We start from the raw sequence: 22,333 nt of genomic DNA on the forward strand, positions 1-22,333 counted from the left end.
CTGTCACATGTGGCCAAGCTCACTGCGCATCTCAAGGGATGTATAAGGACTGGGTTTGGGACCACTCCTGGCATATGAACAGTGTCCTGTATGGGAGCTGGTGTGATGATCCTTTCCCTGTGCCGTGGCCCCTCCAACCCCCACCTTGCAACCCTCAAGGTGACGGGGAAGAACACAGACCCAAATTTTATTTCTTAAATATTTTCCTCTACCCATCATCTGTACACGGGCTGCTCTGGCCAGGGGATGGGCACCAACTGAGGTTCCTGAGTGTCCACACGGGATGGCCTGTCCTGCTCAGTCCCAACCGAAGTCCTGGCCAGTCATCTGGTAGAACTTGCGGTTGAAGGGCCGGTAGAAGTCCCGCAGCCGTTGGACCACGGCCGCGGGCACCCGGGGGTGGGGCCGGCCCTTGGATTTCCCCAGGCAGCGCGGGTTGCTGCTCCCCTGGGCCTTCTTGAGGCAGGGGAAGCCCTTGGTGGCATTGAAGTAAAAGTGCTTGTCCGTGACCACCCGTTTGAGGCCCAGGAAGTCCTGCACACGGCCCACCTCTCCCGCCGGGTCGCTGACCAGGCGCTCGCCGCTGACGAACAGGAAGCGGGACAGGGGGAAGAAGCGCAGCCAGTTGTCCAGGTGCTGGGCGTATAGGCCGATGCGCACGGCGCTCCAGGCCGTGTCCACAGGGCCCAGGCCGTGGCGGAAGGCCAGGGCACGGAAGCTGGGCAGGCCCGGGGTCTTGGAGAGAGTCTGGGCATAGTCGGAGATGGCCCGAGTCACGGGGTTCCGCACCACCACGATCAGCTTCGTGTCCGGGGACATGCCGTGGATGCGGCCAGGAGCCTCCCGAGTCACGAAGTAGCTAGGGGTTTTCTCCATGGTGATCTGCCCGTCCAGGGTGCGTGGCATCAGGCTCCTGGGCCACGGGGGTGAGGAGAGGTAGATGAGAGCGGGTACTGGCCCCCAGGGACCCAAGACTAACCTCGCCTTCCTCCAGGGATGTCCCAAACCTCCAAGGTGGGCAACCCTTCCCCAGCAAACCCACCCATCCTACGTGCTTGGGTGGGCAGCCTGGGATATAGGCCTTGAGGGCCTCCAGCCCCAGCACAGGCTCCCCGCCCCCCTCCCAGAGCTAGACTGTGCCCACACCCAACACTGCTGGGGCTCTGGCCCCAGACCCAGTTCTCCTGAGGCCAGCGGCCTGGACCTCCCCCCACACAGCCCCACCTGCCTTCCCCGCCCCACAGGCCCCTGCCCTGTAAGTACTTCACACGACACTTTCAGTAAGTAGCTGATGGCATCCCCTCATCAGACCATTAATTATTGACAAGTGTCCCCAACAAAGGGCAGCTTCCCCCTTCCCCCTCCCTCCCCTGCACAGCCTCTCTGGCCTCTGATTATAGCCCTGCTAATTCTCACTGACCTGGACCGGATCAGAATGGATCCACTGCACACTGAAGAACAGTGAGTGCGGTGGCCTCCGGACCCGTCCCAAGTCCCCCAGCTGCCTGGGCCTCCCAGACCTGGCTTACACCCCAGAGTGCCAGGCTGCAGCTGCAGCATTTCTGGCCCAGGGAGGGGAGCACCGATCCCATCCCAAGGTTCTGGGGGAGTTGGCTGGCGACAGCCCCCTGACCACCCAAACCTGGGGCAGCCCACCCCGCCAGCCCAGGGGGGCAGGTACCCTGAGCAGTGTCTCGAGGCCACACCTGCCAACCAGGTAGTACAGGGTGAGGCTCAGCGGGGTGTGGCCTGGCCCGCTGAGCAAACAGCCCTGGGGGAGGGCCAGGAACTAGGTCAACATAGGCATAGGCTGTGGGACCTGTGCTAGAGAGGGGAGGCCTCTGCGGGCTGGCCCCACCTCGTGTCCTCTGAGGGAGCTGCCCCTACCTGGCCCACAGCCCCCAGGACTTGTCCCAGCCAGGGAACTGACCCAAGGGTGGAGTTCAGGTTTCCATCCAGCCTAGGGGACGCAAGTCCCTGGGAGGCTGGGCCTGAATTTCCTCCTTATGCTCAGACTCCCAACAAAACTCAGGCCAGGTGGACACGCAGATGCACAGACCCATGAGGTGGGGTGCTTAGCTTGGAGGGTGCTAGTGGTGGGACAGGAATGTGTACATGTGAGTCCAGGGCATGCCACTGGTTCCCTGACACCCCCCCCCCCAGGGGCTCTGGGGGGTCAGGTGGGCTGCACCGTCTGCTAGCTATGGGAGCTTCCCCCTCCCTCAAAACCAGGCTCCAGGCAGAGCTGGTCTACAGAAGCAATGGGGACAACTCTGCTTCTCCCATCTCATGAACGACTGGGCTGGGACTCCCTCCACGCTGCTCACTGCCCCATTTGATAGGCAGGCACACGGAGGCTCAGGGAGGAAGAAGGAAGGGCAGGGGGGACGTTAGCCCACAACCCTGGACTGCAGCCGGGATCAGTTTGGATTCTGCTCCCAGAGCCCCGGCACCCCTCAGCCTGCCTCCTGCCACTGGGAGTACAGTTGGGAATAGTCCCCAGTCCTCCCCCTCCAAAGGGATAAGTTCAAGGACACCTTGGCTGGTGACAACACCAAGGGCTGAGATGCAGGACTCATGAGATGGAAGGGAAGTCTCCCTGCACTGAGCCTCACTGCTGAGACCCACAAAGACACAGTGTGCCAGGCTAATCAGAAGCCACCGTCCCTGGGGTGCTGGGTGGGGCATTCAGTTCAGCATCCCACTCTTGGTTTCGGCTCAGGTCTTGATCTTGGGATCGTGAGATCAAGCCCTGTGTTGGGCTCCGTGCTCAGCGGGGAGTCTGCTTGGGACTCTCTCTGCCTCTGCCCCTCCCACACCCCAAATAAATATGAAATCTTTAAAAAAGAAGAAGAAGAAGTCACTGTCCCTCCCTTCATCACCTTCCCCAGGGAAGACAACAGCCCCGATTGCTCAGGGGATGCCGCCCCATCTTCCACACACTCTTTCCATCCCTTCTACCCCCCGGGCACCCAGTGGCCCCAGAGGTGCACCATCTTTCCCTTAGCAGACTCAGCACTTCGGCTTCTGAACATCCTGCTCCCGTTGGCTCCTGCCTGGTGGGGAGGGGGGCTACAAGGAAGAGGTAAGGGGACATCAGCACCTACCGCTGCTGTCTCTCCAAGGAAGTCAGAGGAGCAGCCGAAAGAGGTGCCTCAAGGACCCACCATGGAGAGGAGTGGGGATGGGGCAGGGGCTGCAGACTTCCCTGGCCCACTCCTGCCACACACCAGCTTGAGCTCTGAGATCTTTGGATCAGTGACTCTCCCCAGGCCCGGCCCGGGGAGCGGAGTAGGGTGGGGATGGGGACTTTTGAGGGGTGGGAGAGACTGGGGAGGAGAAGAGGAGCAAGACTCTGACCCCCACACGGCAAACATCTGACAAGCTGTTCTATGGACCCCCCCCCCAAGTTCATCTGGTCTGCATTTCCTTGCGGCTTCAATCCAGCCCTGGGGGACTCTCCCTCATCCTCAGCCCTGCTCACTTGGTCCCACACCTCTCCTGGGCCCCATCCAGCCAGGCCTGGGACCCAGCAGAAACCAGTCCTGGCTTCTGTGTGGAACCCTGCAGTGCTGGGGGGAGCGGGGGGCCTTGAGTCCCCAGTCACATGAGCCTCTCTCCTGGTGAGCAGCGTGAGATAAGTCCCACTGAAGCCGGGATCCCTCCCCCCACATACTTAGACCCCAAATTCACTGCTCCTGCATTCGCTGCTTGGGCTCCCAGAGCCAGGGGGGTTCCCCCACCTGCATCCTTCCCCATCTCCTTTCACTTTTCCAAAATGCTATGATCAAAGTAGAGCCCCCACCTGCCCCTCCTCCCTCCTGAACTGAGACTTTGGGGTGTTTGTGTGACCCTCACAGCTGACAAGCAGAAGGTATTCAGTGAGTGAGTGAATAAAGAAAAAAATGCTGAGTTTGGGGGCACTTGAAGGTCACAGTCTGCAAGACAGAGGACCTTCAAGAGCCTGTGAGATGAACTTCCTGGAGCCCAGGAAGAGGCAACAACTTTGAGCAGCCCAGGACCGACCTTCCAAGTCCATGGGAAGGACCAAAGTCACTGCCTGAAATGAGATTGGTCACAGCCCTGTGAGTAAAAGGGGGAGGGTCCCAAAAATTCAACTGGGGTCACTAGCTGCTTCCTCCTCTACTCAGTGCCCCAACTCCCTACCCAGAGCAGGGCTCTGCACCCACTGGAGGCCCAACCCTGGGCCTGAGAGCAGACAACACTGCCAGACCGTGCCCAGGGTGGGGCAACTTCTTTGCTTTAGGGGAAACTGAGGCAGGGATGGGCATTTTCAGAGGCTCACTGAACACTCACAGCTGGTGGAAAGGACAGACAGTCCCAGAGGCACAGGGCAGCTGTGAGTACAGCAAGTCCACCTCCACACTTGTCAGTACACGGCCACAGTCCCTTTGGGGGCACCTGGATGCACGCACCCCAGAAGCTCAGCCAGCCTGGCTCCTGCTGGCTCTGCACTGGCCGGCGAAGGGTCGGTGCTAGCCAGCTCTGAGAGACAGCTCTGGATTAATGGAGGCCACTGGCACCTGATCCTCGGCACCCTCTGCGTCCCCCCCTACCCCCAGGGGAGGGGGCTCTAAAAATGAGAAAGGAGAAAGTGTCTTCTCCACCAGAGTTAGACATGCTCCTGAATCTCCCACCTCCCACCTCAGGCACTCCAGGATCCCAAGAACACCTCCCCAGAGCGGAAAATCAGGCCCAGCTGCCTCTCAGGTGCCTCACCCTCCCCAGCACTGGAGCATGCACCCGGGGAGGGGCTAGACAGGGCCTCCGGACCCCAGGCTCTTTGAGAACCCTCGGGGACTAGCACTGCTGCAGACCCTCATTAGCCCAGCTCAGCGCCCCCTCCCCACAGTTCCTGCGGTCAAAGCTCTGAAGTTCGCTATAGGTAACAGTGTGTCTTCCACCCCACCCCCGCCCCTCCTCCTCTTCTTTCTCTCCCTCTGCATAGCAGTGAGGGATTAGGGATGCTTTTGGATGCTGCAGCACTGTCAGAGTGGGGTAGCTGTCTCTCCCTGAGCATCCAGGATGCTGGGACTCAGCCAGTTGGGTCCAAGGATGGACTTGCTTCCCTATCACCACCTGACTTCCCTAGGACCCCCAACAGCAGCAACCCTTCAGAGCTCAGGACCCAGGATCCCCGTTCTCACTGGGGCCCCTCCAAACACATGAGTGGTTTTAATGCAAAAGGCAAAGATAACAAATAGGAGTGGGTGGGGGCCGGCCGGGTGTGGGGTGGGTTGGGGGGGGAGGGGAATCTGGGAAGAGGAAACTGGTGCACCGGGGAGTCAAGAGTCTGAGTCCTGCCACCCTGCACTCCCCATTAGTTCCCCAGGTGACCTTCGGCTGGGTCCTCTCTGCCCGGTACTTGGGGATGAGGTGAGAGCTACCGGGAGTGGGGTGACTCACTCTCCATCTGGAGGCCCTCATTTCCCCGCAGGAAGGGACAGGGCACCATGGCAGGCTTGTGCACAGTTGAAGGAGGCAGAGCACAGGGCCTCACGCTGCTTCAGCCCGGACAGGGTGCTCCCCCACATTCTGCCCCGGCACCCCAAGGCCATCCTGGTAGGTGGCAGGGCAGCTACAGAGCCCTTGACATGAGGCTGGGGTCCCAATTCCCACCTCTTCCTCCTTTCTAAATAAAACCCACACTTTCTCCAGACCCCCAGAACCACGGAGAAGGATTCCTCTTCCCAGGATTGAGGCTTTGGGGAAGGGGCAGACACTTTCTAGGAGGCTACAGGGAAAATACTTGGGGTAACTGGCCAGAGGTCAGACACGCTCTCCCAGAGTGATCCAGTGGGGAAGAATGGATGAGCATGAAGCATTTCTAATGCTTCTCAAACCCCACTAGCTTCCAACTACTCATCTGGGATCGAAACTCCTCCTCTCCAGTCTTGCTGAGATCCCTCATTAACCCTGAACCAGGGTTTTCCCTGGACTTTTCAAAGTTTCTGGGAGCCCCCGGCCAGTGACTGCTCCTCCTTTCTGTAAAACGCAATGCAGGGGGATCGTGTCCCCGAGGTCAAGCCTCGGCCCCCCACCCAGGCTGGTCTCAGCCCGGATCCCTGGATACCTCACCCCGCCGTGTCTCCAGTGAGACCCCAGCGGCGCACATGCTGTTGTTCGAAGGCACTCGCCAGGGCGCGCACCGAAGCCGACGGGGCGGACAGGCCGGGCGCTCACCGGTACCAGGCGAGGCCGCGCTCGTAGCACCTGTCGAAGAAGTGGGGCTCAGAGCCGAGCGCGCGGACGTCGGGGTGCAGCCGCAAGAACTCCAGCAGGGCGCGCGTGCCGCCCTTCTTCACGCCCACGATGAGCGCCTGCGGGAAGCGCCGGCGTCCGGGGCCGCTGGCCACCGGCAGGCCTGGCGCCCCGGGGCTGCCGACGGCGCGGAGCGACTCAGCGCGCGCGGGGGCCGGCACCGGGGCGCGGGCGGCCGGCGGGCAGCGGCTCGGGAGGGTGCAAAGGCAGTAGGCGCCGAGCACCAGCGCGGCGAGCAACAGCGGCACCCGCGGCGCCCGCAGCGCGGCCCCCGGCCCGGCCCCCGCGCCCTGGACGCCTCCGGCCCCGCCGCCCACGCCGCCGCTACCTGCCATGGGGTTGTGCCGCGCCCAGGCCCTGGATCGGGGGTTGCAGGAGGGAGCGCATCCCGGCCCGTGCCGCGCTCAGCCAGCCCGCGCCCGGCTTCTGCTTTACGCCCCGCCACCAGGCGGGCTGGAGCTGGCGGGCGGGGCGGGGCCAATAAGCCCCGCCCGGCGCCGAGGCCCCGCCCCCGGACCACTGCTCCGCCCGGGACTCGCCGGCGCCGGTGGAGGCCCGGGCGCAATTTGGAGCATCAGAGACTACCTGGACGCGCCCTCTCGGACACCCTGCGCTCCAGCCCGCTCGGCTCCAGGGTCGTCACCATTATGCGCCTGGGTGCTGCGGTGACCGGTCGGCTCTGAGAGCCATGACAGGACTGAGGTGCCTGCCCCAGGACCTGCTCCTAGAAGATGGATCCCGGGCCCTCCCGGACCAGGGCGGAGCAGCAGGTGCGCGGGCCGAGCAAGTGGATCGAGGAGGCGCGTGGACCCCGGCCCTGCTGCGCAGAGGGTTTCCCGGGCGTTGAGGGAAGTCTGAGGGGTGAAGAGGGCGCGCTTTGCTGACAGTAGGCTTGCCATTCGTCAGGGTCACAGCCCTGGCGTCTGGAGAGGGTTGGCCAAGTATGATTACCATTTTAGAGTCCGGGGAAACAGGCTCAGGGATGACAGGCGTCTGTCCCAAGGTCCCATGCAGACCTATCTCCTGATCCTTTCTACCATGTCACACCGCCTGTCTGTGCACCTGGCGTTGCCCTGGGGTGTCAGGGACCCATCTCTGACGCTGGCAACGTGGCTCCTGTCGGAGAAAAGATTCAGGAGAGGCGGGATGGGGGAATGGAAAGAGGAACCCAGGTCCTGCCCCCAGGAGCTCCTGCTGAGGAGCAGTGAGATCCAGGGGTCACTCACAGTTATGGGACCTGCTGGGCACTGGACACTCTGTGGGAGCTTTATGCACCCCCAGGTTCACTGAACCCCCAGCACAGCACAAGAAAAGCACAGAGGAGAGAGGGCTCAGTGAGCAACAGTCCCGGGTAGACAGGGAATTGGACCCGTCTCCTCTCTCCACCTCTGCCCCAGACTTCCTCACCGCAAGTAGGTTCCCCATGGGTGTGGGCTCCCCAAAGAGGCCAGCCTCTCTCCAGCGGATGCTCAGAGTCCACTGCCCTGGGTTCTGCTTGTTCCTGAGACTAAAGGCATCTGGACAAGTCCCAGAAACCTGGGGTACCTCCAAGGGGCAGGGGCCTCCATGACCCACAAACATTTCCAGGGCTCCCACCCACAGGCAGCCCTGGACTGAGGGGGCTCTGCAGAGCCAATGGGGTGAGACCACTGATCAGGGCCCCAGCCCAGGTCCCAGACACCAGGCCTGCACCTGCTTGTCAGGGCAAGACTCAGCCAGGAGCCCTGGAGGCGGGTTGTTGGCACAGCACTGTCTGGGTGCATGTTGATACACACAGGGTCACAGGAAGTTCTTCTTCGAGTCTAGCTGAGAAGGGGATTTGTTCCAGACAGGCTGGTTCTCCTTAGAGCTCTGCTGGGTGGGGCCCCACTCCACCTGCAGCACCCTCCCACAGTCACAGGAGGCAGCTCTCAGGGCTCCGAATGCAGCACTAAGCCCTGGTGGCCCCTCTGTCTCCCTGCCCAGCACAGGCATAGTGGGTTTCCACCTCCCAGCCTCCACTCATGCTGTTCCTTCTTCACTCATGCTGTTCTTCCCACTGAGAATGCCTTTTCCTCAGCCCCCCAGCCCTCCCGCCACCCAGACACCTGCTTCAGGGCTTTCCAGAAGGAATTTATCAAGAACAGCAGGACACTAATATGCTGCGGGCAGGGGAATGAGGCCAGAGACAAGGACAGATTACTAGCTGACCCCCTCCCTCCAGCCACCATCCAACTGTCAAGTGAGGGGTGGGTGCAAATCTGGGGACACCCAGGCTGGCAGCCTTGGAACATTTGCTCACCAGTGTATCCCCAGCACCTAACAGAAACTGGCTGATACTTGACACTTGACAAACTAGACACTTGTTAAAGGTCAGCTGGTGGAAGGATGTAAATGGAGGGAGAGGGCAAGGAAGGCTTTCTGGAGGAGGTGAGGGTCAGGCAAGCATCCCGAGGACAGCAGCAGCAGAGAGCATGGGGCAGGGGTGGAGGGCAGAGGCCCGTCTCCGAGAGGGAGTGCACCCTCGGAGCCCAGCCTGGGCCTCTTGTTCCTTCCTTCTCAGTCCTGATGCTGAGTAGCAGCTTTGCTGAGATGTCACGTCCATACCATGCCTCTGAGCCATTTAGCACGTAGAATTCAGTGGTTTCCAGTATGCTCACAGTGCCGTGCAACCTTCACCACAGTAGATTTTAGAACATATTCATCACCCCAGAAAGAAGTCCCACCCCCATTAGCAGTCACCCCCCGCTCTCCCCTCCCCCAGCCCCTGGCAACCTCTAACCTGCTCACTGTCTCTACAGATTTGCCTGTTCTGGACGTTTCATGTAAGTGGAATCATAGAGTACGTGGTCTTTTGCAACCGGCTTCTTTCACTCAGCATCACGTCTTCAAGGACCATCCATGTTTTGGCAGATTCAGAGCTTTGTTCCTTTTTATGGCTGAGTAATGTTCCACTGTGTGGATGGACCACCTTCTGTTATCCATTCATCTGTTGAGGGACGCTGGCTTGTTTCCGGCTTTCGGGTTATTGTGAATAAGGCTGCTGTGAACGTTCGTTCACAAGTTCTCGTGTGAACACGTCTCCTTTCTCTTGGTCATATATCTGGGAGGGGAATTGCTGGGTCACACAGTCACTCCATGTTTAGCCCTTTATGAAGAGTCCTTTTGAAGGTTGAATTTGGGCATTTCAGAATCTGCCTATCCGTGCTCCTCACACACAGGGTTGCTGCCTCCCCTCCTGCCCGGGATGTCTGAGGGCCCCTCCCATCTGCCCCCACCCCAGCTTGCCGTCAGGGTCCAGCCCTGGCTCTCCACTGGCTCCTGCCTCTGTGATCTAGGGACAGTGGATCCCCCTCTCGAGCCGCATGGTAGAAAGTGACTTGAAAGAAACCAGGCCATGGGAGCACAAGGCTGGTGATTGTCCCTGCACCTTGAGAGGGTCACCCACCTCCTGCCTGTCCAGTCTCACCTCCTCTGTCAAGAAGAAATGCATCAGCAAGTTTCTCTGCCCAGCCAGACTTCCCCGGGGGTGAGGGGAGCTTGGCTTTCAGGGTCCAACATGGCTCAGTCCCCCTTCACCCAGTCTGGGCTCCCTGCCCAGGCAGGATGGCCAGGCAGAGGTCCGTCTGTCCACCCTCCCTAGGCCAGTCGCCAGACATTGAGCTAGTCAGGTTTGTTGTGCTGGCGGGCAGGGAGAAGAGAGACCTGGGGAGAGGAGGTGGGCTGAGTTTCAGCCTGCTGGACCAAGTAAACACCATCCCTGGGGGAGATGACAGGGAGGGCCAGAGCAGAGCGGGACAGAGAGCGCCCGTCTAGGGAGGGAGTCCTAGGGAGGAAGCTCATGGTGAGGTGAAAGCCCAGCCTGGCCTCCCAGACCCATGACCCAGCTGCCCAGCTATGTCCGAGTGCCTCTGCAGACTGTAATTACTCCTTCGTGGGTGATTGTGATCCCCATCTGTCTCCTCCCCCTACCCATGAGCTCTGCAAGGGCAGGGATGGAGTCAGTCTTGATCCTTTCTGCGGCTCCACAGCTACCCATGGTAAGCACTCATGAATGTTTGCTGAATGACCAGTGGACTGGCTCTGTGGGGGCGGGGGGTGTGTGTACGTGTGCAGCTGAAAGAGCCTACGTGCGCACCCCTCCCCCACACTCCTCTCCACCTCTTTCGCAGCCTGTCCCCTCCGCAGGGTGGGCACCCCCAGCAGGAGCCCCCACGGGCAGCAGGGTGGGGTGTGTAAGCAGCTGCCCCGCTCCGGAAAGTGATTACTAACACTGTGCATCCCTCCCTCCACGGGGGACAGCTGGGGGAGATTTCACACATGCGGGGCTTCTAGGAACTCCCTTCCCTAGAACCACACCCCTACCCCCTAGACCCACTCCTGCAGTCTGCTGGGGTTCTGGAGCCTACAAGGGGGGCCAAGGCGAGGGGGCTGCGGCCGAGGGCATTCCCAGCTGTCCTTGATTTGTGTGGGGTTTTTCCACTTCAGATGCCGGATTTGCCTGAGCACATAGAGGATGCGGTTTCCTCCTGGAGAGGAACCCCTGAGAGACGTCTACCCACGACCCCACCACCCCCCCGCGCCCTGGGAGCCCACTGTTCCCACCTCACCCTGGTAGGGAGCGCTGGGGGTCGGGGGGTGGCACGTGCAGCCCAGCTCAGTGCTTAGAGGTCCTTGCTGTCACCCAGCTCTGCCCCCTCCCAGCAGGGGAACTTGCAGCTGTCAAGTCTCCCTGAACCTCACTTTCCTACTTTAGAAAGCAAAGATGACACTAGCCCCCATCTCTCCAGGTGCCTAGCTCCCAAGCCGTTTATGATAAGGAGGCAGTGGACGAGTGACGGGGACCCCAGCACAGGGGTGCCCTGAAGCTGCTCCCACCCTGGCAGACCTCACTACTCATAATTCATCTTCCCTGGAGACAAGACTGGAGAGGAAAGACTTTCCTGGGGCCTGGCTTCCTAGTGACCAGCTCCCCCTGGGGACAGTGGGGCACAGAAGGCTTTGCCAAGGCAGATGAGATTCCCAGTGTCAGGAGAGACAGATGAAGAGGTTCCCTTGGCCAGAAGTGGGGAGGAAGGAGGGCCTCCGGGATCAGTAGCCACACAGAAGCGGTCACACACCTGCAGGGAGCCTGCCTGAGGCCGCAGGATTTGCCGAAAGAGGCCAGACCCCTCTCCTGCGCAGGTAGGGCCACCAGCTGGCTTCCAGCCCCCTCACTCCTTTCCCTTAGGTCTTCCTGGAGCCATCAGCACAGAGTGGGCAGGGATAACAATATAGCAACCCTTCCAGGGTGCAAGAGGGGCTTGCTGGCAACAGCCTGTATCCTCAAAATGAATCTAAAGGGTCTCATGCAGACAGGACTCTCTCTGCCCCCACACCATCCCCACTTCCTCCAGCTTCACAGCCCCAAGCCAGGCCTCTGAAAGCAGACGCCGCTTAGCATCCTGGGGAAGGCTGGGTATCATCTCAATGGTCCCCACATCAGGGCACTGGGGCTCTGGGGCCAGATCTAGCCATCCATGCCCTGTCGAGAGTCCCCAGGGATGACACGGTGACTGTGAGCATGTTCCATTGGGAACGAGGAAGCAGGTGCAGGCTCAGGAGCCCCGTGCTCTGCAGAGGGCCCTGGACCGTGTGTGCACGTGGGGTGTATGTGTGCGCGGGTGTGCACTGTGGGGGGTGTTCACAGGCTTGCCACTGGTTCCCAGCCACCTGTCCCAATGTGGGAAGCCCCAAGTGTGCAGCTCTCCACACACCGGTGACCTAGGCCCAGAAGCAAGTCCAGCCTGGCCGGTGGACGGGACACCAGAGAAGGCCACACTCCATGCCCCCTCATTTCCAGGGGAAGCACGCCACCAGCACAGTTGGCCAGACAGGCATGCAGCCAGTCTTGTCAGGCTTGGCCCTCAAGGGAGACCCAGAACCCAGCTGCCAGGACTGAGCATCTTGGGGCAGGCGCCTCAAACTCCTCCCCTTCACCAGCCCCCGCCCTAAGATGCAGGCTTCCTGGTCTGACCAGAGGACCCTGAAAATTGACCCCCAACCCCCTCCTCAGAGAACAGTGACTCTGTTCCCTACACCGGCCCTTGCCGTCCTCCCTCTGACTCCAGCTTCCCTGCTCTCCCCATACCTCCAGACACACATCAGGGGTTCCTGGTCAGAGATGGGGGTCCAGCAAAAATCCACAGTGTCTAGACTAAGGGAACAAAAAGCCACTAGAGTCAGAGGTGGAGGGCACAGCCCAGGCAACAGGCAGACTGCACCATGGGCGTGCAGAGCCCACAGGGCCCTATCTCCTGCTACTCCCGCTCCCGAAATGCAGCTGCCAAGCCCTTTGAAGCCAAGAGTAGCTTGTAAACGTCGTCGTTGGAGATGAAACATGATAAGACATGAAGACGGGCTGAAGCATGGATAATCTCTGCAGTTTTACAAGGAACAAATCACGCCTGGAGACAGACCTTGGGGGGTGGTGAGGGCTTGGGGTGGAGGGAGCCTATCTGCAGGTAACCCTCGGCCCCTCCCCTCCAGTCAGCCACAGGGGGCCCACCAACTGTCTTCTCTGTGCCTCTGGCCCCTAAGCTCTGGTAAGCAGAACCCCAGGGCCAGGGTAGGGTGGTCAGTGGTCCTGGGGTCCCTGCATTTCCCAGACCACGGACACACTCATGGAGATGTGTGGCTTGGCTCACTCATCCAGATAGAGGGAGTGGGCAGAAGTAAGTGGAATCTGGTATCTGTTCCTTGGTTACTCAGGGCTCAGCATTTGGGAAGGGAATGAGATGAAGGTGCTGTGGTCTCTGACCTGGGCAGGGGTGACACCTGCAAGGGGACAGCAGGGACCCATTCTGTGCACATGTATAGGAGACCTGCCCAGGGCCCCTGCGGTGGGGGGGAAGGAGAGAGCCACCAGGAGAGGCTTCTAGAAGGATTCTGGCACATAGGGAGGGGATGAGGAAGAAGGAACAGCAAACTGGAGAAGGCAGGAGCACAGGGGCATGTTTTAGAAAGGAGTCTGGCTGGCCGTGAGGCCCGGCTGCAAGGGTCTGGGTGCTGGGGGTGTGGATAATAGAAACCGCATAGTTATGGTGCATGACTCTGCTATCATCTGGGGAGTGGAAATCTAGCTGGAGAAATGGGGTCTGTGGGACCAGAGCCAGCAGAGTCTGGGGGAACCGCCGAGGGAAGTTTGTGGTCTGTTATTTTGCAAAGATCACAGCAGTTGGGGGAGGCTAGCTCGGGGCCAGGCAAAGATGCGTGGGAGGTGGGAGCCCGGAACCTGGTGCCCCAGGTGGGCCGGGGCGTGGAAGGGCCGCGGGGAGGGGGAGGCAGGGGGCGTCGGTGCACGTGGGTCCCGCCAGGCTGCCCTGGAGTAGGGGCTGGAAGCGTCCAGCCAGCACCCGCGCACCCTGCAGCCGTCCCACCTCCCCCACCTCTGTCCCGCTCCAGCTGACTCGGGCCTCGACTGCTCTCCCTATGCCCGTCACTTTTGCGAAGCCCACCAGATGGGCCCTGCACCCTCGGACACCCGGAGACCTCAGCCTGTGTCCCGGGTACTGGCATGTTAGGCCTCAGTCTGTGTCCCAGGTACTGGCATGAGGGGCCCCGGGGACGCCGGCGCTGACCACGGAGCGCCTCGGGGGTCGCGGGGCCCTGGGCCGCAGCGCGGACCCGTCCTCGTCGTCGGAGATGCCGCTGCGCCCCTGGCGGCGCCTCGGGGAACTGCAGGGCCTGGCCGACCCGGCCTGGGGCACGTGCAGCGCGGAGCGAGCTCGCCCCCTGCCAGTGGGTGCTGCGCACGGTGCCTGCGAATATCTACGGCAGAGCAGTGATGCTAGACTGTGTGCTAGATATGGGGAGGGGTCCTTGACCACGGGTGCACTCGGAAGGGGGTCATCGCCCTGGGTCCCCTACCAGGACATCGTATGAGGGTGGGGGCACGGTGGCGGGCTTGGCGGTGACCTTCGCTGACCTCTCTGGGGGCGCCTCTTCCCACTTGCCGGCCCAGCCCACAAACAGGCCTGGAGTCAGGGGGTTCCTGGGACCTAGCCATCGGCAGCACTCCCACCGGGGTCACGGCTGTCCCTGGCACTTGTCACTCAGAAAAATAGAAAGCCATGAGTGAGCACAAGCCTCACGCACTGTCAGTTCACTCACGCCCTCCGCTGTGGGCCCCTGCAGGGGGTCAGTGGGATCCCAGACATTTGTCTTCTCTCTCCCGCCAGTGCCTTGCCCTGGGTGCCCCTGCGTGCACGGGCCTGCCGGCTGCTGGTGACTGGGGTTGACAGAGCACCACGAGCTGTCTGCCCCTGAACAGAACCCTTGGCTGCAAGGCCGTGCCCTGGAGGTTCCACTTGGCACGGAAGGGGGCACTGGTGGGGGATGGCGGGAGCTGGGTTCTCAAAGAGTCTTTTGTTTCTCAAGGAGGAAGCAGGGCTGCAGGCCAAAGGGGATGGTGTAACCCAGCAGAAGGAAGGGGGTGGGGGGAGATTTATGATTCCACAGGAGACACCTCGCTCCCACCCGGCCCCCGGCAGACAGACCCTGCTCATAGCCATCCATATCCAAGCTCCTGATGAAAGGGGACCTCAGGGCTTTGGGGCCCACCCTTCTCCCACCACCCCTCCAAGGACCCTACTTCCAGCCCTCCCCACTGCCAGGGAACCTGGATGTGTGGGGGTGTGCTTGGAGCCCGGTAGTCAGGCATTTTGCTCTCACGGCGTCTCTCCCAGCCTCACCAGCCCCAGCACCAGCCCGAGACACCCACAGTTCCTTCAGCCCACCCTGCTATAGATCCGGCCCCGGAAAGCCAGCCCCAGGGCCATGTCCTGGACACATCGGTCCAGTTTGCAGAAGGCCAGCCTGTTCTTGGATCCAGTTCACTCAGGGACATGCTGAGCCAGCATGCTGAGCCAGGAGTGCTGGGAGAGATGAGCAAAGCCCAAAGTCCATCCTAGTCCTGGGCCTGGAGATTCCTGCTAACCACTCAGCGGGCTCCCTCCCCACCGCTAGGCAGCTTCAACATGCCTGCTGCCTTCAGACTATGCTCAAAAGGTGGTCACCACCTTCCCAGAGCCACTGTTCCTCATCTGGGGCACAGAGAAGAGGAAAGGGAAAGGTGTGGGCAGAGAGAGCCTGAGGCCTCAGGCAAGTCCCTCCCCATCTCTGAGCCTCCTGTTCCTCCCCTGCAGAATGAGTGCCTGACCCACGACGGTTAGGGTAGAGACTCAGGGCAATGTTGCCCATGGAAGGGCACTAAGCATTCAGTCTCTGCGTACCTACAGTGGGCTTGCCCTCGGCCAAGGCTGGCTGCTAGACTCGGAGTGTGCGGATCACAGGCTGGCCTAGGCAGTGCCCCGGGGCTGATGACGATCCCGGGTGACTAGGGCAGCCCCAACTTGGGACACAGAGGGGCTCCTGCAGGAAGAAGTCAGGCAGAGGTAGGAACTGGAATCATGGGGCAGAGGGCACATCCTCTGCAGTCCCAGGCGGGGGTGGGGGATGTTTCTAGCAGTTGCCGTCAGGACTGGCCCCCAGCAGGGCAGAGTTGGAGATGTTTTCTAGAGAGGGAGGCTGCCACGCTGCGGGGTGGGGCAAAGAGCAAAAAGCCCCTCTTGCATGGGGTTCTTTTGCATGGTTCTCCGTGGTGCTTTCTGTCAGTGCTGACCCCTCCCAGCTGCTGCACAACTTCCTCTGTGCAGATGACCACTGGCCAACTCGATGTCCGGAATCTAACCCACAGAGTGACATCTGCTTGGAATCCACACATCTGTCGTCACCCTCTGCCCCACCCTCCACCAGGAGACAGGCTGGATTCCACAGAGGAAGGTTAAGTGCTCCACCCAAGGTCACACAGTGAGCCAGCAGCCCCTGCACAGACCAGCGACCCCTTGCCAGAGCGGGGACCCCTGGTATGTGGCTGGGGATCGGGGGTGGGGGGTGGGGAAGGGCAGTCCCGTCATCAAAGAATGAACAGACCAACAGTGTCACCTGCCTCCCTGCCCCTCCCTCCCCAGCCATTAACACCTCATCCCTCCTCTACCACCCTCACCCTCACACCTGCAGGCCCCAGTCCTCCCAACATGGGGATGCTCCCAGCTGCTGAGTATGTCCACTTCCATGACGCCTTCAGAACTAGGGGATGACCACAGGATGGGCCCCCGGGGAGACAGGCCTGAGCTGAAAGTCCATTGACCGCCCGCCTCCATCAGCCCTCCTCTGACACAGAGCGTGTGTGTCCCCTGGAATTGGAGTCAGGCCAGAGCCCGTGTCCAATAGTCCCCGGAAGGTCTGATTATTTCCTTTTCGCTGGTGCACAGTCACCCCAGTATAGGTCCTTTTGGGGAAGGCTGGGGGAAAGATTAACAGTATACAATTTTTGGCCATGTACCAAGATCTTTCCTCAAGGGGACCCAGCCTCCCTGGGTCTGTAAACCGGCTCAAGTCTGGGAACTGACTGAGGGATCATGACTTTGTTTTTATGATTCAAATTAGACTTCTGTTCACTTGACCTGGAACACTTCTGTTCGTTCAGATCAGTAAGAATTCAGGAGGCTTCCCGTCGATTTCACGTCCAGGTACACCGTGACCAGCTCGCCAACGGCCAAGCTCTCTGCGCCTCACACCAACCTGACTGGCGCTCCGACTCCGCGGTCTGTCTCAGGCACCATACCCTCCTTGCCTTGGGCACGTGACCCCTGCCCCTCGGGATCCAGTGATCCCCATTGCATTTCGTTTTCCCAGCTCGCTGCCAGTCCTGTATGTAATTTCTGGCCTCGAGAAGATGCTGGGGCTTGCTCACAATCATGGTGAAAGGCATGTCCTCTGGACCCAAGGTGGGGGAGTGGGTTTTAAAGGATAAACCAACTGTGACACTCCCATGTCCCTAAGCCTTTGGACCCTCCCTCCATCAAAGCAAGGCAGTGCAGGCCGCCTTCCGGGCCATGTCTCAGCCAACCGAGTGACCAAATAGTTCGAGCCCCCTCTCATCCCCTGAGTTGTACCATTAAACCTCCAATCTCTGCTTGGTGAGCCCATATCAATAAATTCAGCCTGATCCAACTTTACTTTCCTTTTACCATCATCCCACCCCTTAATATCCATTTTTTTAAAGATTTTTTATTTATTTATTTGACAGAGAGAGCACAAGCAGAGGGAAAGAGGAGAAGCAGGCTCCCTGCTGAGCAAGGAGCCCGATGTGGGACTCGATCCCAGGACCCTGGGATCATGACCCGGGCCGAAGGCAGCCGCTTAACTGACTGAGCCACCCGGGCGCCCCCCTTAATATCCATTCTTACACGTTCCTGGATTTGTCCATAGAATTTGGAAAAATCATGTGATTCTTCTGCAGTGCAGCCTACCCCCCATGGGTGGCATTCTGACCTCCCCCCTCAGGGCAGGAGCATGCATCTGTCTGTCGCCTGCCGTCTGTGCCCTCTCAGGGCCTCTCTGCGTGCTCTATGCTGCCACCCGGGAAGCTCCTCTTGCTTCTCTCATCTGTCATTGCTGAGATGATCCTCCCGTTGGCATCCTCCTCCCTGACCAGTGGGGCCAAAGCACCAGGCCCCTCATTGCCCCTCCACACAGTCTAGCATCACTGCTCTGCCGTAGATATTCACAGCCCGACCATCACCTGACGGGAACTGTCCCTCAAACACGCCAGAAGGTCCTGAGGCAGTGAGGCCCGTCTGTCCTATGGCTGCATCCCCAGCAGCAGGCTGCACCTACTCAATGAATATTTGCAGAACAAGTGAAACAAGGTGTCCTGGCATCCCTGAAGGGAATGAAGACAGCAGGCCTGGGTTCCATTTGTTTACTGATCTCCTGAGGACTCCAGGGGGGAGTTAAACTGGGAGGGGCCGTGGCATCACCCACCCCCCCAGGTGTGTGCAAGAAGCTACAGCCACCACTTCGTGGGAAGGTGTGAGCTCTGGGCTGTGAGCTCCCCAGCCCTGACCTTGCACAATCAAGGTAATGGAGCAACCACTGTCCTAAGCCTGAGTGAGGCAAGGTGTACCCACCCGGATTGTGAAACAGGGAGGATTTCTTCTCTCAAAACTGAGAGACCAGGGGTCTGTGCCCTTGGCCCGCTCCTCCAGCAGGTCACAGATCTTCACCACTCTGGCTGCCTGGAAGGGTTTCATCAGAGTGCATCATGTAGTGACCGGAGCTGGGGCAGCCAGTGAGGGCTGCCTCCCTTTGCATTCTGTCTCCCCGTATAGCCTGGGGGAGATGGGCACGAGCTTTGGCGAGGGCCAGAGCCCATCTCAGAATCGGGTCCCACAGGGGTGAGTCCAGACAGGCAGGGAGAGGGCAGTGGGCTGAGGAGAAGAGAAGGTGGGTGTAAGCAAGGCTTACAGCCTACTTCCCTGAGACTCCCATATGAGCAGGAGGCTAAGGTGAGCCCACAGCTGGCCCTCCAGGCTCATCCTGGCAGCAGGCTACGGGCATCATGGCAAACAGTGCTCTTCCCAAAGACAACCTGCGCAAAGCCAAGACCTCCTGATGCTTCAGCCAGCCCCCACCCCCACCCCGTCTGAATGTCTGGGGTTCCAATTCCAAGGTGCGATGGCCAGAGTGTGACCAGGGCAGTGTCCAGCTGGAATGGGTATGCGCTGCCCACCTACAGCTCCTGAGAGCCAGAAGTTCCTTTGCCTAAAAGAAAGGAGGGAGGGGAGAGAAACACAAGTCACTGCTACATTATGCTTCAGATGCCATCCTGAGCTAGCCAGCCAGCTCCAGCCTGCAGGACCGGGCAGCTGGGAGGACTCAGGCACCCAGCTTGGGGGAGTCTGTGTGCCCCGTTTTGTTATACGATACTTTTCATCAGCTACGGTCCTGCTGGGGGCACATGGGGAGCTGGGATTTGAGCTACAAAGGGTAGGGAGGAGTCCAGAGGGGCTGGCTGGGCAGAGACGTGGGCTGGCTTGTGAGCACCTATGTGAGCAGGAGGCCAAAGGGCCAGAAGGGATGCCGTGCTCAGATAAAACTCACATGGGAAACAGCTGCCCAAACTGCCAGCACAGGGAGCCCTGCTTTCCCAAAGGTCAAGGTCGGCCACTTTGCTTTTACGTTTCATTCATACCACACGCCCGTTCCCTATAGTAATAAGGCAACGGCTTTTCTCATAAGTGAAAATCCCCTTTGGGTTTCTTCCAGTTAGTGAAAACAGGCGCTAACGTATAAGGTCTTTCACAAAAGTGTAGTGGCACAAGGGAAACTTTCAGAAAGCGAGAGATACTCTTCACTTTACACCATTCTGGCTGATGAAAAGTTTCGTAGGAGCAGTCTATTTGCAGAGAGTGGGAGAAACCCGTAGTAAGCATACTGCCCACAGGAGCATATAGCATATTGCCCCCAGGGCACCACGTCAATGCACCTGTCCTCAGACAGGCCTGTGAAGGGGGCTTAGCGAGCAAAGCCACCATGCAGAGGAGGAGACCCGCTCAGAGAGGCTGAGCAGCAAGCCCGTGGCCACACAGCCCCAGCCCCAGCCCTCGGCCTCTGCCTGGTCCTGCCTGCCCCTCCAGTCTCCGGGAAGAGCCAGGCCCCCACAGAAAACCCTCCGCCTCATCCACCCTCAGATGCCCCTTTTTGGGGCACACATGATCAATCAGGACACCTGCCCCTTTGGGGTGGCCCTGGGCAGCTCCTGAGCAGTGTGCTTTGGGGCCCCCAGGATTTATCACTGTAAGTGGATGAGAATAATGTGCCCGCTGCCCCTGGCCCTCTAAAATGTCAACAGGCCTGCGTCCAGCTACCGGAAGGTGAGCTCACCTTTCGGGATGAACTTCAGCGAACTGCTAAATATTCAGAAGCGGGACTGCCCCGGCTTGGGGCCATCATTCAGGAACTCATGGCCCAGCCCGTTCCCACATTTGCCGCAGGACACCTGGCAAGACCACAAAACAACCATGCAGTGGCCCCTCCTGCCACCAGTACATGGTACCCCCCCCCAACACCCATTTCCCAAAGTAACTGCTGGTGGGGGAGGTTGATCTCCATCCTGGGCCTGCACAGGAAAGCAGTCCTGTTTCCCTGTTTCCATCAGGACCCCAGGCTCTCCCTGACCAACACCCCCTCACCATCCCCTGCTGCTGCACCCACCTTTAAGGTTTCAGGTGAGTTGCGCTCTGGACGCTTGTCCACACTATCAGCATGAATGGTCTCAGTGAAGGCGGGCCACGGGGATGAGTGTGCGTACTTTGAGCGGCTGGAGAAAAGCTCATAGCCACACTTGGCGCACACATAGACACCTGGGGGCAGAAGGAAAGGCAAAGGCAGATACATTGGCTCCACTCTCTGGGGTGAGCTGCCAAATCCTCACTCCCAGGAGAACAGAGCACTGTCCCCATTTGCAGGGTGGCCTGCACATCCTCCCCACACCCTCGCCTGCCACCCCCAGGCCTGGGTATTGGCTCCATGAGGCACACACCACTAAGCTCCCATCCAGAGGTTCTTAGCATGTGCCAGAGCCCAGGAGAACCGCTTTTCACTTATCTCATTGACTCTTATCAATAGTCCTGTGATGTACACCTTGCCATTTTAGCTTCGCTGTTTTAAGTAGGCAGGTGCCCATGCCCAACGTGGGGCTTGAACTCGTGACCCAGAGATCAACAGTCACATCCTCTACTGGCTGAACCATCTGGGTGCCCCTTTTCCAGTTTCGTTTTGTTTTCTTAAGAGGACCTTTCCGGTTTAGAGATGAGGCAACTGAGTGATACAGAACACTCCACTCGAGGGTGTGCATTCAGGAAGGAGCCCAGTGGTCTGATGAGGATGCAGCACATCCAGCCCTGCAGGCCCCAGCCCCCCTCTCTTCCCAAGTGGCCATTCCTGATGACCAATGAAGCCTTAAGCTGGACTCCAAGCCACTGGCCTGCTCTCCACGTGGGAAGAGAATGGTCCCAACAAGAAGGTCTCCAGGACAGACAGAGGGCCCAGGAAGACAGAGGGCCAGGGAAGAGAACAGGTTTTAATCTATCCCCAAAAGATCACTTTGAGGGGGGGAGAAAAAGGTTGTAAAACTGACGTCCGTCACAGCTGACGTCCACAGATGCCCAGTGTCACAGCCCAGCCCCCTAGGGGGCTGACACCCAACAGATCCCACCCCAGGGAGAGCACTGCCCTAGTCTTATCTGTGGGCATGCTACCATATTAGTCCATTACCAGGAGGCACAGCCCAGAAGGGCATCTCAAAGCCTGGGGCCAGGGCTGAGGGTTGGCCATGCCCCCAAACCACCCCACCCCTCCTCCCCCACCTCCACTCAGGCTGTCTGGTCAAACTTCACTGGCACTGAGTGGCCTGGCAGCTGGAACCCCAGGGCTCTGGGCAGATTGGGGAAGCACCCAGGTGGGCACATTGGGTCAGAAGGGAACGCTCTGTGCTTGCCGGCTTACCCCGCGGGTTCCAGGAACAGGGGAGGGGAAAAGGCTGGGGTATCATCAGCGGATGCCGTTGGACAAGATCCTCCATCGCGTCCCTCTGAAGTCCAGATCCTAATCTGGACCCTCCCCCCGCACTGGCATCACCCCTTCCAAGTACCCTGACCCCACAGATTCCTCCGGGAAACCGCCTCGCTCACGCAGTCCTCGAGGTCATTGACCCCTCTCTCTAGTGTCCCCTCTCCCCTCAGGTACCCCTTCTTTCCAGGCCCCCAGCCCCCTCTCTCCTCCGGGACCCCCTTTATGCACACTCGCCCCCGTGGGGTCCGCCCTTTCGGGGTTCCAGGGCTCCACCGCCGCCCGAGGGCAGCGACGCCCCCTCTAACGCGCGCTCCCGCCCCGCTGTCCTCTCAGGAGGTCACGGATCATACCCGGCTCAAAGTGGTTCTGGAAAACCTCGCCCCCGAAGAAGCTGCAGAATGACATGGCACCAGCGAGACAGCTAACGTCCGCCGCCCGCTACGGATCCGAGGCCGCTGGCCCGCGACAGCGGGGTCTGCACCCGGGGTTCCGCCCCTCCTCCCGAGGACAAATCACTGCCCGGAGCCTGCCGGGCAAACCAGAGGCCCCGCCCCTCCAGAGGACCAATCACGTCCAGACACGCCGAGCAGCGGCGCAGGGCCCGCCCCCGAGG

General features: G+C 60.0%; 2 protein-coding genes and 1 long non-coding RNA gene across 3 annotated transcripts; 1 reads left to right on the forward strand and 2 right to left on the reverse strand.

Moving 5' to 3' along the window:
• Positions 1-226: 226 nt before the first annotated feature.
• On the reverse strand, positions 227-6,617 carry HS3ST6 (heparan sulfate-glucosamine 3-sulfotransferase 6). Its single transcript, XM_028111963.1, has 2 exons — positions 6,205-6,617; positions 227-913 (listed from the first exon to the last, which is right to left on the reverse strand). The coding sequence occupies exons 1-2, from the start codon at positions 6,615-6,617 to the stop codon at positions 298-300; spliced, it is 1,029 nt and encodes a 342-aa protein (XP_027967764.1). The 3' UTR covers positions 227-297.
• Positions 6,618-15,459: 8,842 nt separating this feature from the next.
• LOC114215495 (uncharacterized) lies at positions 15,460-17,277 on the forward strand. The gene is made up of 3 exons (XR_015766533.1): positions 15,460-15,695; positions 15,998-16,166; positions 16,790-17,277. It is a non-coding gene; the product is annotated as an uncharacterized LOC114215495 (long non-coding RNA).
• Positions 17,278-18,053: 776 nt separating this feature from the next.
• MSRB1 (methionine sulfoxide reductase B1) lies at positions 18,054-22,210 on the reverse strand. The gene is made up of 4 exons (XM_028111659.2): positions 22,071-22,210; positions 20,362-20,510; positions 20,032-20,146; positions 18,054-18,909 (listed from the first exon to the last, which is right to left on the reverse strand). The coding sequence occupies exons 1-4, from the start codon at positions 22,123-22,125 to the stop codon at positions 18,878-18,880; spliced, it is 351 nt and encodes a 116-aa protein (XP_027967460.1). The 5' UTR covers positions 22,126-22,210; the 3' UTR covers positions 18,054-18,877.
• Between the last annotated feature and the right edge of the window lie 123 nt (positions 22,211-22,333).

The sequence above is a fragment of the Eumetopias jubatus genome, unplaced genomic scaffold (assembly GCF_037043125.1).
Source record: "Eumetopias jubatus isolate StellerSeaLion01/CBP00866 unplaced genomic scaffold, mEumJub1_p1.0 scaffold_12, whole genome shotgun sequence".
Lineage (NCBI taxonomy): Eukaryota > Metazoa > Chordata > Mammalia > Carnivora > Otariidae > Eumetopias > Eumetopias jubatus.